The sequence below is a fragment of the Gorilla gorilla genome, chromosome 10 (assembly GCF_029281585.2).
Source record: "Gorilla gorilla gorilla isolate KB3781 chromosome 10, NHGRI_mGorGor1-v2.1_pri, whole genome shotgun sequence".
Lineage (NCBI taxonomy): Eukaryota > Metazoa > Chordata > Mammalia > Primates > Hominidae > Gorilla > Gorilla gorilla.
In genome coordinates this window covers 127,649,360-127,665,520 of record NC_073234.2, presented here as the reverse complement: position 1 = coordinate 127,665,520, position 16,161 = coordinate 127,649,360, and the positions used below count along the sequence as shown (strand labels likewise).

The 16,161-nt window shown below is 39.9% G+C and overlaps 1 protein-coding gene across 6 annotated transcripts in view; it reads left to right on the top strand.

The window, feature by feature from the left end:
• Positions 1-16,161, top strand: part of HECTD4 (HECT domain E3 ubiquitin protein ligase 4) — a 218,577-nt gene that overhangs the window by 118,537 nt on the left and 83,879 nt on the right. For 4 of the 6 annotated variants that reach the window (XM_031001133.3, XM_055359144.2, XM_031001132.3 and 1 more), the window contains exons 18-29: positions 593-717; positions 2,760-2,913; positions 3,429-3,529; positions 5,506-5,704; positions 7,834-7,980; positions 9,510-9,614; positions 10,898-11,061; positions 11,654-11,887; positions 13,521-13,713; positions 13,862-13,966; positions 14,507-14,595; positions 14,981-15,156. In XM_031001133.3, the coding sequence (XP_030856993.2) occupies positions 593-717; positions 2,760-2,913; positions 3,429-3,529; positions 5,506-5,704; positions 7,834-7,980; positions 9,510-9,614; positions 10,898-11,061; positions 11,654-11,887; positions 13,521-13,713; positions 13,862-13,966; positions 14,507-14,595; positions 14,981-15,156 (1,792 nt within the window). The remainder of the gene's footprint in view (positions 1-592; positions 718-2,759; positions 2,914-3,428; positions 3,530-5,505; positions 5,705-7,833; positions 7,981-9,509; positions 9,615-10,897; positions 11,062-11,653; positions 11,888-13,520; positions 13,714-13,861; positions 13,967-14,506; positions 14,596-14,980; positions 15,157-16,161) is intronic. The other 2 variants (XM_031001130.3, XM_031001134.3) reach the window with 1 other exon arrangement.

Below are 16,161 nucleotides of genomic sequence, written 5' to 3'. Positions count from 1 at the left end.
CTAATAGTTATTTTAATGTTTAATAGCCTGTAACTGCTTTCTACTTTAATTGAATTTTTTTAACTGCCTGTTTTTAACTGTGATTTGTTTAGGACATTGAGTAAAAGGTCACTTGTACTGTTTTAGAATGTTGTGTTTTTGTCTCATTTTATTCACCGCCTCTACATGCGCCTTTTACTGTTCTGTTTTTCTCTTTAGCTATCCTCATACCACCCAAGGCAGTCTTCCACCTGGACAGTTTCTGGGCTGGCCACCAGGAGCTCTCTTGTGCTGGATGGGATGGGAGATATTTCTTGTGCTGGCTGGGATGGGAGCCTTTTCTCCTAGGGACTCAGTGTGATCCCTCTGAAATACTGCGTATTTCTGTCAGCTCTCCAGACCTTGGCCTCCCAAATTGCTACTTGCCGTTTACTGCTTTGGGCTTATTCTGGCCACCTCATTATTTCTAGCAGAATTTACTGCTTTGGGCTTATTCTGTCCACCTCATTATTTCATTTGGAAATACATCATTAAATACATCATTTCATGTTGTCATTGTGAACGTATGTTCATCACAAAGCTTAAAAATAATATGATGATATTTTCTGCCTAGGAGCTAAAAGTCAGTATTTTGGCTCTTGCCACCCAAATCCTGACTGGATGTGATGAAGTGTTGGAAATGCTACAGCAGGTCACAACTGCCCTCATAAATAGTGACATAGCAGACCGTGAGCAGAGGTGAGGAATGGATTGTGGGCTGTGACCAGCTGCCCTGTGGGAAGAAAAGTTTGTTTATTGAAATTAAATCTTTTTAGAATATAGAAGGATCAGTTTTATATATAGAGATTTTTGTGAGAATAGGCTAAAAGGGCAAGTGTTTGAAAGCCAAATGCAGTCACACTCTTTCATGTGCTTTCAGGTGAGATTGGGCCAACAGCCATGATCTAAGGGTAGCGAGGTTGTGGAGGGCACAGCCTAATCTCTGCCACTTGAGACTTCTACTGCCATCACTCCCAAAATGGCCTTTCCTTTAATTATCAAGGTCAGCACCATGCACACTTAGTTTCCTCATGATAAAGACTTTTGGGAGGAAGAAGTGACTTACCAACTGCTACACAAAGGATGACACTGATGTGGTACCTCAAGATTTTACTGTAATTTTTCTTCTCCAAATACATGGCTGACCTATATAGAGGGCAGGCTTCTCTTTCACAGTAATAAAGCCCTTTCTCAGCCTTTCACATTAAAATTTCTGCTGTAACCCCATCTCTACTAAAAATAAAAAAAAAAAAAAAATTAGCCAGTCATGGTGGCAGGCACCTGTAGTCCCAGCTACTCAGGAGGCTAAGGCAGGAGAATGGCCTGAACCTGGGAGGCGGAGCTTGCAGTGAGCCGAGATCGTGCCACTGCACTCCAGCCTGGGCAACAGAGCGAGACTCTGTCTCAAAAAAAAAAAAAAAAAAAAAAAAAAATTCTGCTCTGGTTTGTTTTTAGAGATGCATTGAATACTGTGTTTTTTGATGATTTGCATGTTGGAGCTGTAGATCTAAAAGAATCCTACAGTGTAATTTTTGCTTCCGTAACCCTGTATGTTCCTATGGACTTGGTTCTTACCCACTCCCAGAGAGTAGATAGGAGGTTGGGATTGAGAACAATATAACCCAGATAGGCATTGCATTGAGGCTTAGTAATACGTAGTTCTGTCTAATGGGAGAGCCTGGGTTTCTGGTTCCACTACCAATATCCTAAGTAGCCTTAAGGAATTTACATAATCCATTTCTTTCTACATTCCTTAATTCTTCTAGCAGAGGACAGGGATATTAAGAATGTGATTTTAAAGATAAATTAAAAATTTTCCTACTTAGATGAGTCAAAATCATAGAGACAGAAAGTAGAATGGTGGTTGCCGGGGGCTGGGGGCAAGGGAAAAATGAGGAGTTATTGTTTAATGCGCGTAGAGTTTGGGTTTTATAACACAAAAAGAGTTGTGGAGATGGATGGTGGTGATGGTTGCACAACATTATTTAATAACACTGAAATGTACACTTAAAATGGTTAAGATGGTAAATTTTGTGCTATGTTTATTTTACCATAATAAAAAAAAATTGGGGGAAGAAATCTGCCTGCTTCTGCATGCCCCAGACAAGCCTCAATTTCTCTAGACCAGTAATGGATGTCACAGCTCTGGGCAGGTGAATCAATGTTGTAGCCATTCACTTCCTCCTGTTTAGAGTCACTGTGTAGCATAGTGACCAGCAGCCCCAGAAGCAAGGGAACTTTACAGGTAGTAGCCATTGGCATTTTAGAATCCATTTGTAAAGTGCTTCAAAGGTGCTATGAAATGCACCATGTAGCAACCTAGAACCTAGAACCTAAGTAGTTCATACCTGTAATCCCAACAATTTGGGAGACCGAGGTGGGAGGATCACTTGTACCCAGGAGATCAAGGCTGCAGTGAGCTGTGATCGTACCACTGCACTCCAGCCTGGGTAACAAGAGTGAGAGCCTGTCAAAAAAAAAAAAAAAAAGGCAGCTTATAAATTTTTTGGCAAAAATCAGAGACTGAAGATGAAATCTATTAATAGCTTTATTTCTGTTCTTCCCCTCTCCCTCAGTGGCAGAAGGAGGAAAATTTGTGGACTGAATTGCTATCGCTGAAAGTGCTTAAGTAGTTTAAGGAGGTGCAGTTTAGGAGAAATTGTCAGATAAAGATGACATTAGTGCTTCTTCACATGTTTGGGCATTGCTTAGGCTGTGTGTTTTTCTTGAACTTTTTGTAGGTTAAAAGGCTTGGAACAAGTTACTAAGGCTACTATGCTTGGTCACCTTCTTCCAGTGTTACTGACCTCCTTGATGCATCCAAATTTACAGACTCTGATCATGGCGGATGCCCTGATGCCTCAGCTAGTGCAGCTGGTACTCTATACCAGCCAGGTATGATCCTTGGTGTGCCAAAGTGAACTGCTTTTTGGCCAACCTGCTTCACAGGGTGGCTGTTTGCTTTCACTGAAGACAGAATAAACATAATCCTGCCTTTCAGAAACAAAGGGAAATAATGATGGAATGAAGAAAAATATCATGTCATAAAAATAAATAATAAGGGAAAACATTTTATTTGTTTGACTAAATTACTAACTGCAACCTTTTAGCAAGTGTTCATGGCTGATCAGCTATAAAATTGCTAATATACAATGCTACTAAAAACCTACCATTATAGTTTGTCTCCTGAGTCCTTGCCAGCTAATAGTAGCCAATATAAATGATGCATTCCATTACAGCATTAAGTAAAATAATGTTAAGTGGTCTAAGTAGCACAGCATTTCTTAATGAAGGAGAGCAGACTAGGATTGTGAAAAGATGATTTAAGAGAGACCTCTAAGTTTGGCTATCATACCATTCAGATAACTGACAGTAGCCCTGGAAGACATAATGATGGTTTTGTGTTTCAGACGGCGTTGCTGCTTAAAACCCAGTGTCCGGTTTTTGCTGAGGTGGGCTGTTCCCCGTGTGGTGCACCAGACCAGAAGTGCAGGCTGTTCCCTGATGAGAGGTAATGAATGCTGCTTCCTTGCAGGAACCCTTTTCTTGTTTTCTTTGGGTGAAAGCGTAGTACTCCTTTTATGAAAATGATTTTTAGCAAGGATTATCTAGCTGTGAAAAGAAAAAGACTTCAGAATGAAAATTTTAGATAACTGTAGCATTGCTTTGTAGATTTATAGCAACTGGTTAGAATAAATTTCCCCATGGATCAAGAGATTAGTTCAAAATTGATCTGAAATTCTCATATGCTAATAGTGGGGATGTAAAATATTATGACTTTGGCAGGCAGTTTGGCTGTTTCTTTTTTTTTTTTTCTGAGACGGAGCCTTGCTCTGTCACCCAGGCTGGAGTGCAGTGGCACAATCTCAGCTCACTGCAACCTCCACCTCCTGGGTTCAAGCAATTCTCCTGTCTCAGCCTCATGAGTAGCTAGGATTACAGGCGTACACCACCACACCCAGCTAATTTTTGTATTTTTTAGTAGAGACGAGGTCTCACTGTGTTGGCCAGGCTGGTTTTGAACTCCTGACCTCATGATCCGCCCACCTCGGCCTCCCAAAGTGCTGGGATTACAGGCATGAGCCACCACACCCTGCCAGCTGTTTCTTAAAAAGTTAAACATACACCTATTGTATGACCCAACTATTTCACTTTTAGGTATTCACACAAGAAAAGAAAGCATAGGTTCTTAACAAAGCTTTGACATTAAGGTTCGTAACAGTTTTGGTTAGAAGAGCCCAAAACTGGAAACAACATAAACGTCCATCAGTAAGTGAATGGATAAGCAAATTGTGATATAGTCATACAATGGACTCTAATCAGCAATAAAAAGGAATGAAGTTTTGTTATATACAACAATGTTTATATAATCTCAAAATACTTAACCCTGAGTGAAAGAAGCCACATACTATAAAACTCTAGAAAATGCAAACTAATCTCTAGTGACAGACAGCAAATAAGTGATCACCTGGCAGAGAAATGGAGTGGTTACAAAGAGGAAGAAGAAAACTTAATGGTATAACAAATGTCCAAACTTATCAAGTTGTACGTTTTAAATATGTGCAATTTATTATGTCAATTATGTTGCATTAAAGCTGTCTTTAAAAAAGATTTCGTGGGTTTCTCTAGAGCAGCAGGCTATGGAATTGAGCTTTTCGCAGTGATGAAAACTTCTATCTGTGCTGTCTGGTTCCATAGCCACAGGTAGTTATTTAGCACCTGCAATATAGCTAATGTGACTGAGGAGCTGAATTTTAAATTTTATTTCATTTAAATTCAATTTAATTGAAATGGCCACATGTGACTAGTAGCTACCATATTGGACAGTAAGGCTTTGCAGCTCAAGCTTCGGAGTTGAAAGAATAAGAGAATTCCATGGTAACTAAGTTTAAGTCTTAGGAGTTTGTATTCCACAACCTCAGGCTCCATGTCGTCCTTGAGAGTTCAATTACAGTAGGTAAGAGAACCTTTGAAGGCACCTTTCTTTAGTAAAAATTATGGTGAAAAGTAGCTATGTAGACTCCTGGAGTTTTCAACAATTGTCGTGTAGATATCAACAAAAGGAAATGTTTACAGATGCTAACCCTGTGGGATTTGCAAAGTGGCCAATCTTAAAGATCCTTTACAGTATCTTTTTTTTTCTTCTGAGTACCTTTAAATGAGAATTGATCAGGTCTTCTCTTGGATATCAACTGGGCTTCGCCCTTGAAAAAAAGAGGGAAAAATGAAAATATATCTCTGCTTCTTGTCCTGGAAAAAGGCAAAAAAGAAAAAAAAAAGCAAGTATAATATCTGACAACAAGGAAAGAAAAAACCCTTAAATGTAGGAATTTTTTAAATGTTTCTGATTGCCACTGATATCAAGCATTTAAAAGCCTCAGTGTTATCATACTGCATGCTGTGGAAAATTAAAGAGCAATTTAATGTTTACGTTGTTTTTCCTTTCCTTGGCTGCTAAGCTAAATCACTTTCTCTTTTTCTGTTTAGAATGTTAGAAGAGAAGGAAGAGCCAGGATTTCTCACTGGTTTAAAGATTCCTGCCCCATGGGCTGCTGGAAAGACTGTGGAAACAGTCCACCCCGTCAGAGACAACTATAAATTTAAAGAAACGGTCCATATCCCAGGAGCTCGCTGCCTGTACCTTAGATTTGATAGCAGATGCTCTTCGCAATATGACTATGACAAAGTAAGTAAGAACTGGGTTACTATTGGTTCCACCTCGAGTAAGCTGATTCTTAGATGCTTCTTATTTTTCTTTGCTGCTGGTCACCATTCTTGACTGATTTCTGTCTGCAGATATCTCTAAGGAGAACTTTCCTAAGATAAAGTTCTTATCTTTGAAGGGTAGTGATTGAGGGAGTTAAAGAAACACCACCTCTGCAGTCTAAGAACAATGTTTTAATGATATGTTGAAAGTGTACTTTGTAAGCTTTCAGGTGCTTAAATATGAGTGGAAGGAAATGTTCCTTTTCATTCTGCTTACCCCCTGCCCTCCCTCTGTGCTTGAAGTTACCCCAGATGTGTGATGTCCATTCATCTAGAAAGGTCTCACTGCCCAATTCTTGGGGCTTCTCATGTATCTTTTGGGAAAAGGTGGCTTTTTAGAAGGGTTTCAGAGGTGCTAGGATCTGGTTTATATTTATTTAAACATTTGTTCTTTTTTTGAGGAAGAATAGTTTCCAACCTGGTGGCTTAACAGTTATGAACGAAAGGAAGCATCTTAGGGGTTGAAGCATTTTCTTCTACTTAGAATTGTTGAATTGTAACCCGTCGTGTGGTCTTAGGGGGAAAGGCTAATGAAATAGTAACATATGAAAGAACAGTTGGAGGATTATCTAATAGCTTCGTGCATACTATTTTTATGTAGCTTCTTAGTGATCTGTTTTCTCTCTCCCCTGCAAACTGTGTGAGGGCAAATGGGCTTAAATCCTAGCAGGGGATTCTGACTTCTGAGGCTGACTTTTAAAAAAATTCTATCCAGGGAGGTTTTTAGGTTAAAAATAAAGGACTTCTTAACTGTATATACTATGAGATGGTGAAACACATTTCTGGGCAAGTTATAGAATCCTCTTCCCCATTATCTTTTAGGATAGTGAAGATTCCCAGGTGTCCCCAAAGCCTTGTCTTCAAAACTCACCTTAGCTGGAAGCAAGAAAATATATGAGATGATCTTTAGTAGGCCTTTCAGAAACATATCTCTCCTAGCATCAGTCCACCGTAATTCATAGCTCCTGGCATTGGCTACCCCCATTTCCCAGGTTCAGGTGAAGTGACTTTTAATATAGAAATGGGAGAGGCTGCCATTTTAGTTGGTGTCGTTTTGTTTCTCCTTTAAAAACTGTATTTTGCATTTCCAATATGCGCTAACTTATGCCTGCGGTAGACATTAGTGTTAAATGGTGAAGCATAAAGAGGCTTACTACATGGATAAAAGTACATTTACTTTTCCAGTGGTCCCTGGCTGGTGTCAGCAAAAGGCCCCAAAGGGTAAGAAATCACAAAATAATAAGCATTCAGGGCTGAAGACAGAGCTACTAAATCTGAACTTAGATGCAGTGAGAAGCAGTCAGAGTGCACATTAGAAGACAGGGTTTGGTATTTACAGAAGCCAGAGCTTTATTTTTCCTATGGAAGTCTTTGAATGCCAAATGAGCTATAAATGTTTCTTCTGCCGATTAGAAAGTCAGCCAGCTGGTTATAAATGAATTAGAGAAATATTGATACATGAAAACTGACCCAAGAAGCAGCAGCCCCCTTTCTGGCCCAAATTTGTATCATTTTCTTTTTATACCATTAAGCAACATCCTAAGAATATATGGCTTATTTTCAATTTGTTGCATTTTTAAAAATTCTTATTTATTCATTCATTTTTTTTTTGGTGCTTTTATTTTGTTGTTGTGTTAGATATAACCATATTTCCATCTGTATTTGCTCACTTTATTAATTTTGGGGAGGACTTAAGGGGCCAAACTGTTATTAATGAGTTATTTGTTATTAATTAGCATTAAAATAGCTATTTCAAAAATATTGATGTACAATAACTGAGTATAACCATTTAATGTGAGGTCCCCAAGCCAATTAAAGTGTGGTAATATAAAAAGTATACTTCTTTTTATTAAGAATTGTTATTACTCTGTGGCTTCACTGTAAATACCAATGACTGATTGCATCCAAACTAGTATCAGTTATGCCTAAAAAAATCAGGAAATATTAGTTATACTATAATGACACCAATGCCTGGTTATAATTGTATTTTAAACAAATGTTTTTGCAGCCTTTTTATTTGTAGATGTTGTTTTTGTTTTTCTTTTACAGTCTAACAGTATATTTTCTGTTTTGAAGTTGGTGATATATGCGGGGCCTAACACAAACAGTAGGAAGGTTGCTGAATATGGAGGCAACACACTGGGATATGGCAGCCGTAGTGTCTTAGGAACTGGTTGGCCGAAAGACTTGGTGAAGGTATGGTATCCAGTCATAATCGCTTCCTAGAAAAGAAAATGAACTTGCAGTCCTCACAGGTCCAAGTACTAACTGTAATCCCAGAAAAACATTTGCCCTGGGGGCTTTTGTTGAGGTGGAGCCACCTTACCAGGCCTGTCAGCTCACTCCTTCTATTCAGAATGACCCTCCTTTCACTTGTAGGACATCAGACCCCTGTTCACTCCCTTTCACAAGTTACTCCATGCATAGAAGTTGTCACAGCATTTTCTTCCTTGTTGATTAAAAGGGTTGCTAGATCTTCCAGCTTAGTTCTCCTCTACACTCCCTGTTGACAAGTACCCTAGAACCACAAGGCCATTGCAATGTAAAAGTATTGAGTTAATGTGTTCAGATGAATTTGGGCCTTTGGAGCAAAAACAATTATCCATTCTCAAACTGATGAAATTAGTGCCATGCTTTGTAATTTGGCCCTCAAACTACTTAACTGTGTATCTGCCTGGAATATGAATATAAAACTGAAATGTCTGTTAAAACCCAAAAATGTCTCCAAAGTCTGTTCCCGGGGCCTTTATTTCATATATGTTATGGACTCTCTTTAATTCAGCCATAGATGGCAAGCCATTTGTTAGAAATTATGGCCAGGTGCAGCTGCTCACGCCTATAGTCCCAGCACTTTGGGAGGCTGTGGTGGGCAGATCACCTGAGGTCGGGAGTTTGAGACCAGCCTGGCCAACATGATGAAAACCCGTCTCTACTAAAAATACAAAAATTAGCCAGGCGTGGTGGTGTGTGTCTGTCATGCCAGCTACTCAGGAGGCTGAGACAGGAGAATCGCTTAAACCCAGGAGGTGGAGATTGCAGTGAGTCAAGATTGCGCCATTGCACTGCAGTCTGGGTGACAGAACGAAACTCCATTTCAAAAAAAAAAAAAGAGAGAGAAATTATGCTCAAGGCCGAGCAAGGTGGCTCACGCCTGTAATCCCAGCACTTTGGGAGGCTGAGGTGGACAGACTGCTTGAGCCCAAGAATTTGAGACCAGCGTGGGCAACATAGTGAGACCTTGTCTCTACAAAAAAAAAATTTAAAAATTAGCTGGGCATGGTTCTGCACACTTGTAGTTCCAGCTATTCAGGAGGCTGAAGTGGGAGGATTGCTTGAGCCCAGGAGATTGAGACTGCAGTGAGCCATGATTGTGCCACTGCACTCCAGCCCGGATGACAGAGTAAGACCTTGTCTCCAAAAAAAAAAAAAAAAAAAAAAAAAAATTATTTTCAAGATTTGATTAACCTTTACCTTGATCTTGCTAATGGGCAACTGTGGCCCATTTCACAGATGCCTCATCCCAAAGGCGACCTCATCAGGAGAGACACTTAAAGGACTGGTTGTCTAAATGAGAGGGAATAGAATTTGAATCAAAAAGCAAATGAGAAAAGGAGTGAAATATTGCTGTAGTCCTTTTTGAAAGTAAACCTCTGAAATTCATTGCTCTTTTGAAATTGTGTATCTTGTTTTTAAAGTGCATTTCCCCCCCTTCCTTAAATTTTAAGGTGGAAGGAGATACAGTCACCTTCTCCTTTGAAATGAGAAGTGGCCGTGAACACAACACTCCTGATAAAGCCATGTGGGGCTTTGCTTGCACAGTTCGCGCTCAGGTACTTGAATCTAACCACTGCCGTGGACAAAATGTACTATCTGCTATGTGCCTTGATTACATACAGCATATTTGCCTTGGAAACAGGGCAGAATATGAGTCACTCTTTCATCTTTCTCTTCTAGTTGGCACTAGTCAACTACTAGCAGTTAGTAGTACTTTTACAGAATAAAACTAGCCATGACCTAAAGTCAGCTCAGCAGCACAGAAATAAATCTATTGATTGGAGCTCCCTCTTCAAAGCTTGGGGAGGTGACCTGACCCCAGCATCTTTCCACAGGGCAAAGAGGACTCAATAGAACTTAATAGAAATAAGCACTTAGATCCTGGGTTTTAAGAGTAGTTAAGCATCCGGCTGGGCGTGGTGGCTCACACCTGTAATCCCAGCACTTTGGGAGGCTGAGGCGGGTGAATCAACTGAGGTCAGGAGTTCGAGATCAGCCTGGCCAACTTGGTGAAACCCCGTCTCTACTAAAAATACAAAAATTAGCCAGGTGTGGTGGTGGGCACCTGTAGTCCTAGCTATTCGAGAGGGAGGAGAATCGCTTGAACCGGGAGGCAGAGATTGCAGTGAGCTGAGATCATGCCACTGTACTCCAGCCTGGGTGATAGTGAGACTCCGTCTCAAAAATTTAAAAACAAACAAACAAACAAAAAAAACAGAGTACTTAAGCATCCTACTTACCCCTCCAGTTGCCTGATTCCAAAAACGTATTTTAGACTTTGAGGTTTCTTAAGCTTAACCAAGCTAAGACTCTCCAGAGTGGCATTAACTGCTAGAATGTAAGCTCCGTGAGAGCAGGGATCTTCATTTCATTCTCCGATGTATCTCAGGCACCTAGAACAATGGCTGGCACACAGAGGACACCCAGTAAATATTTCTTGAATGAATTCACTGCAGTCATTGACAACATCACAGTTTGAGCACAGGGTGGAAGTGAAAAAACAAAATAGTGATTTATACTTAGGTGGGCACAACAGAGAGGAAGCTATCAAAGAATCAGGCTTCTTTATTTCATTTGTACTATTTATTTGATTTGTACTATTGTATATGGGGTCTGATCAACTATTTTCTCTCCAGAAATGTGTTGAGACTTCACTCTGGTCATTCCAGTGCCACCATCTAGTCATGATTTGGGTGCTGTACCTGTGTCCCCTAGCAGTGATACTCGATGCTGCTCTGTAGAACCCTGTTGTTGGGGACAGTGCAGTGTGGGGCAGCACAGGTAGCAGCCTCTGCCAGTGTACACTGACCAGTGTGGTTTACCCCTGTCTGCATTGTAGGAGTCTTCGGAGGATGTCTCAGGAGGCTTGCCCTTTCTGGTAGACCTGGCTTTAGGTCTGTCTGTGTTAGCTTGTTCCATGTTAAGAATCCTGTACAATGGACCAGAAATTACCAAAGAAGAAGAAGCCTGTCAGGAGCTATTGCGGTCCAAACTTTTACAAAGGTAACAAAAAGGTTGAAATTGAGCTAGTGTTGCCTGCAAAGGAAAAAGGACTTTATGTGGAAAAATCCTTTTGGTACATTTCCCAGGTGATTGTGCCTACTGCCTGGCAATCTCATGGGTGTCATTGTGTCTAAGAAAAATAAGATGAAAATTACACCATAGTGCTTTCTGGCCCTTACTTTACTAAATTTAAAATTACATCTTTGAACTGCATAAGCTTTTCTCCAACACAATTATTTCTAATTAAATTGAATGATCCCAAGAGGATGGGTGGATGTGTGATAAACAAACACAGCAAATGTTTATTGTACAATCTAGACAAGTGTGTCTGTGGATATTAACCATGTCATTCTTTCAGCTTTTCTGTACATTTAAAAGTTTTAATGATTAAATATTGGGGGGGGGGAGCTAGATCCCCAAAGATGGGCTTTCATACAATGCTCACTTGTCTTTAGCTTCTGGAGAAGGTTTGACACAGAAGGTTAACACAGAATGTGATCCTTCATATGTTTGATGTATCTGCAAACATCCAACAGCTTTCCAATACTCTTGTTGAGAGAGGAAGTGAAGAGCCTCTTTTCTGTCTGCTCAGGTGCCAGTGGCAGGTGGAGGCCAATGGCGTGATCTCCCCTGCACTTACTCCGAGCCCCTCTCCACTGCCTCTGACCATAGAAGAAGACAGAGAATTCACCTACCCCTCTGATGTCCTCGTGCCTCCTGTTGGAAACTACTTTGATCTGCCTCGGATCAGACTGCCTCCAGGAATCATGATAAAGCTCAGGGAAATTTCTGGGCGTGCTAGACCTCAATTTAGACCAAGTATAAAGTATGTTGCTGTGTAGTGTTTTACTTTTCCCAATGGGAAAAAAAAGTTTAAACAATTGAAATGGGTATATTTCTTCTGTGGTCTAGTAAATGAAACTTTAATTTTATGTTTACTCCATGAATGTTAAAATTAACTGAGTCTAGAGGGCCCACCAGGCGGTATTCCAGACTAGGGGCTCTCAAAATTTGGCCCATCAGTCAGCAGCATTGGCATCACTTGGGAACTTGTTGGTTCTTGGACCCCATTTTGCACCTATTGAATCAGAAGGTCTGAGGATGGGGCGCAGCTTAACAAGTTTCCCATTTAACTGATGCATGCTAAAGTGTGACAAGTGCTAGGTTTATCTCTAGTATTTTGACCTTCTACTAGCAGTCAGCCTCTACTTTACTTTCCAGAGTCTAGAGACATGTGTTTATTTTTGATGCCTAGAGAAATGGTGAGGAGTTCTCTAATGTAGAATGTACAGACTTGCAGTTACAAATGTCTGTGGTATTCTTGCTTAAAGTCAAGTCTGTTTTGCAGGCCTCTGCTCTGCCTCCTGAGGCAGGATTTCAGAGAGAAAACTTTAGAGAATATATGAAATTTAAAATGAAAAAAATACAGAAAACACTATCGTTTTTAGCCCAACATCCATATGTACTGAACACTGCAGGCCATAATACCGCATAAAATTAATTAGTGGATAGATGCTGCTGAAGATCTTTTCTTAGCCTTAGCCCTCTTCCAGCTCTAATATGTCTCTAACTCAAAATGTAGCAATCATAGAAAATGAAGTCTCTTTTTTTTTTTTTTGAGAGGGAGTCTCGCTCTGTCACACAGGCTGGAGTGCAGTGACGTGATCTTGGCTCACTACAACCTCTGTCTCCTAGATTCAAGAGATTCTCCTGCCTCAGCCTCCCTAGTAACTGGGATTACAGGCACACGCCACCACACCCAGCTAATTTTGTGTTTTTAGTAGAGACGGGGTTTCTCCACGTTGGCCAGGCTGGTCTCAAACTCCTGACCTCAAGTGATTCGCCAGCCTCGGCCTCCCAAAGTGCTAGGATTACAGGCTGAAGTCTCTTTACTCTTGATTTTCAGCTTTATCAGCCAATGTCAGTTTTATCAGTCAATTTACTAAATTATTTGCCAACATAAGACTCCGACAATGCCATTATACTATTCATACCTCTTACTCTATTGTAATAAAGGAGGTGTGGTGAATATTTAATATCTTTAGATCAAAGCCTAAGTTCTCCAACCTGTAAAATACTCTCTTGGGCCTGGGGCATGGTGGCTCATTCCTGTAATCCCAATACTTTGGGAGGCCAAGTCAGGAGAATCGCTTGAGCCCAGGAGTTCAAGACCAGCCTGAGCAACATAGTGAGAAACCGCCACCCTAAAATTTTTTTTCTTAAATTAGCTGAGCATGGCAGCATGCACCTGTAGTCTCAGCTACCTGGGAGGCTGAGGCAGGAGGATCTCTTGAGCCCAGGAGTTTGAGGCTGCAGTGAGCCATGATTGCTCCACTGAACTGCAGCCTAGGTGACAGAGGGAGACCTTGTCTCTAAAGAAATAAAAAATAAAAATAAAATACAGTATTGAGAAGCTGAGAGCATGGCATATATCTGACTGATTTCCATTGTGATCACAGAGAAGTGATTCAGCCAGACGTGATGGAGGAAATGGTGGTATCTTGTGTTATTAAGCATTTGAACTTGGTTGATGCACTGCAGTCTCTAATAAATTTCCAATATCAAGAAGAACATGCTGAAGAATATGATTTATTATGTAAAATTATGGGAGAGACCTTTAAGAAACTCAATGCCATGGAGAGACAGCTGCAGGTAAATGTCTGATAACTGTTGGAAACAATTTCTTTTATGGAAATTTAAAGAAATTTAGAATGTGATCTAATTTTTAAAATTACTATTGTGACTAAAATTTTGAATCATACTTGTTTTTATTTTGCATCTATTTTAATGTATTGATTAGAGTGTTGCAGAACTGGAACAAAAATGGCAAAGTGAAGTTGATGATGCCATGCAGGGGAAACTGGAGAACAACATGCCTTTCTTTTATGATTACCATTTTAATGAGGTGAGCAAATTGTATGATTTGTCACTGGGGTATTGCCATTTAGAGAGCAAAGGTATATACTCTGTGTGTGTGTGTGTGTGTGTGTGTGTGTGTGTGTGTGTGTGTGTGTGTAGAGGTAAAATAATGTCATTTCCTAAAATGTTGCACACTCCAAAAATGTACCCATTCTTTAAAAGAGGTTAAATGAAAATTGATTAGATCAACATGCAGTATACAAATAATTACTCATTAGGTTGTTTTTTTAACTGATTAATAGTTTTATAAAGATATATAAAGAAGTTGTCATCATGGTCAAATTTTGCTTTCAAGCCTTAAAAAACAAAAAATAGGCAAAATTATAAGCCCTGAAAGAATTCCCAGAAAGTAGTCAATGCCATTTTTAATCATTAAAATATCAAATAATAACTTACAAATGAGTTTCAAGCATAGAAATGTGGACCAAAGGTGGTGGTTTTTCTCTGAAATTTTCTGTTCATTTTAATATATGTATAGTAAAACTTGGTTCTTGCAGATCCTGCATACCATCTTTTTTTTCTTTAGAACAAAATGAAAGAACTAGAACTTTTATGTTCAATGAAGGAAGTCTCCTTTGATGGGAATGATCTTGAAAACATGGTCCTATCACTGAGGTTAGTCGTATTAATAACTATTAAGGCTATTATCACCTTGATGCTCAAAACACACTGTAAAGGTCTAGTCTCTTAATAGATATATTTTTAAATGTTGTGAATTTACTAAATATTTTAGAGTTGGAACTCATTTGGTAAATTGGAAATTTTGGTTTTAGCCTTCAAAAGTTAGCATAGGCATTTGAAACAGAAAAAGGAGCCAGAAGTGGCCAGAGTTTCTAACACTGTTACTTGGATGAGGAAACAGGGAAGTAAGCAATGTTGATTAGGTTACTTTTGCTTAGTTTCCCCTGTGTCTTCTCTTATTCTTTGTAAACATTTTTTTTTAATAGTTGTTTTTGATAAGCTAGAGAACAACTCAATGCACATCAGTCTTTCTTTATAGGGAGAAGTTCCTACAAGAAGTGAATTCTCTTATTCAGAAACCCTCACACCCACTGGCTAAAACAAAGACGTTAGTGAAGAGTTTAATGAACCGAGCCGAGCTGTTGCTGCATGTCACCATCGCAGCCCAGTCGGGCCTCACGAGAAGCATCTCTGGGACCCCTGCTGAAACACCAGGTACTGCTCAAAGATAGCCCCTAATCGGCTTCTGTTATATGAACAGAGAATATACTCTGTTCATATAAGACACACAGCTATATTTTGAAAAATTCACTCTTGGGTACTCTGAGAAAGGAAAACAAAATGAAATTTTAACATATTTAATTTTGCCTTATACTTTCTCTACAAAGCACTTGAGTGACAAAAGAAAAACAAAGAAATACTTGTATGTCATTAAATTCCTGTGGTCAACTTCTTGTTTTCTTTATTTTATTTTATTTTTTGAGACTGAGTCTCACTCTGTCGCCCAGACTAGAGTGCAGTGGCGCAATCTTGGCTCACCAAAACCTCCGCCTCCCAGGTTCAAGCAATTCTTCTGCTTCAGCCTCCCGAGTAGCTGGGATTACAGGCGCATGCCACCATGCCTGGCTAATTTTTGTATTTTTGGTAGAGACGGGGTTTCACTATGTTGGCTAGGTTGGTCTCGAACTCCTGACCTCAGGTGATCCGCCCACCTTGGCGTCCTAACATGCTAGGATTACAGGTGTGAGCCACTGCGCCCGTTTTTGTTTTCATACTAACATATATAATTATATTTCATAGTAACATATACAATTAGTCAACATCATAAATCTTGTAACATTTTTTCCTCTTTACTTGAAGCTGAGTTTGCATTTCATCTTTAATAATTATGTGGAACCTTGTGGTATGACTTCCTGGAAATTAACTTTTTCTAGGTCACATTTTATTTTATTTTATTTTATTTTTTATTTTTTTGAGGCGGAGTCTCACTCTGTCGTCCAGGCTGGAGTGCGGTGGCACAATCTCTGCTCACTGCAGTCTCTGTCTCCTGGGTTCAAGCGATTCTCCTGCCTCAGCTTCCCAGGTAGGTGGGATTACAGGCGCTCACCACCATGCCCAGCTAATTTTTGTATTTTTAGTAGAGACAGAGTTTTGCTATGTTGGCCAGGCTGGTCTTGAACCCCTGACCTCAGGTGATCTGCCCACCTCAGCCTCCCAAAG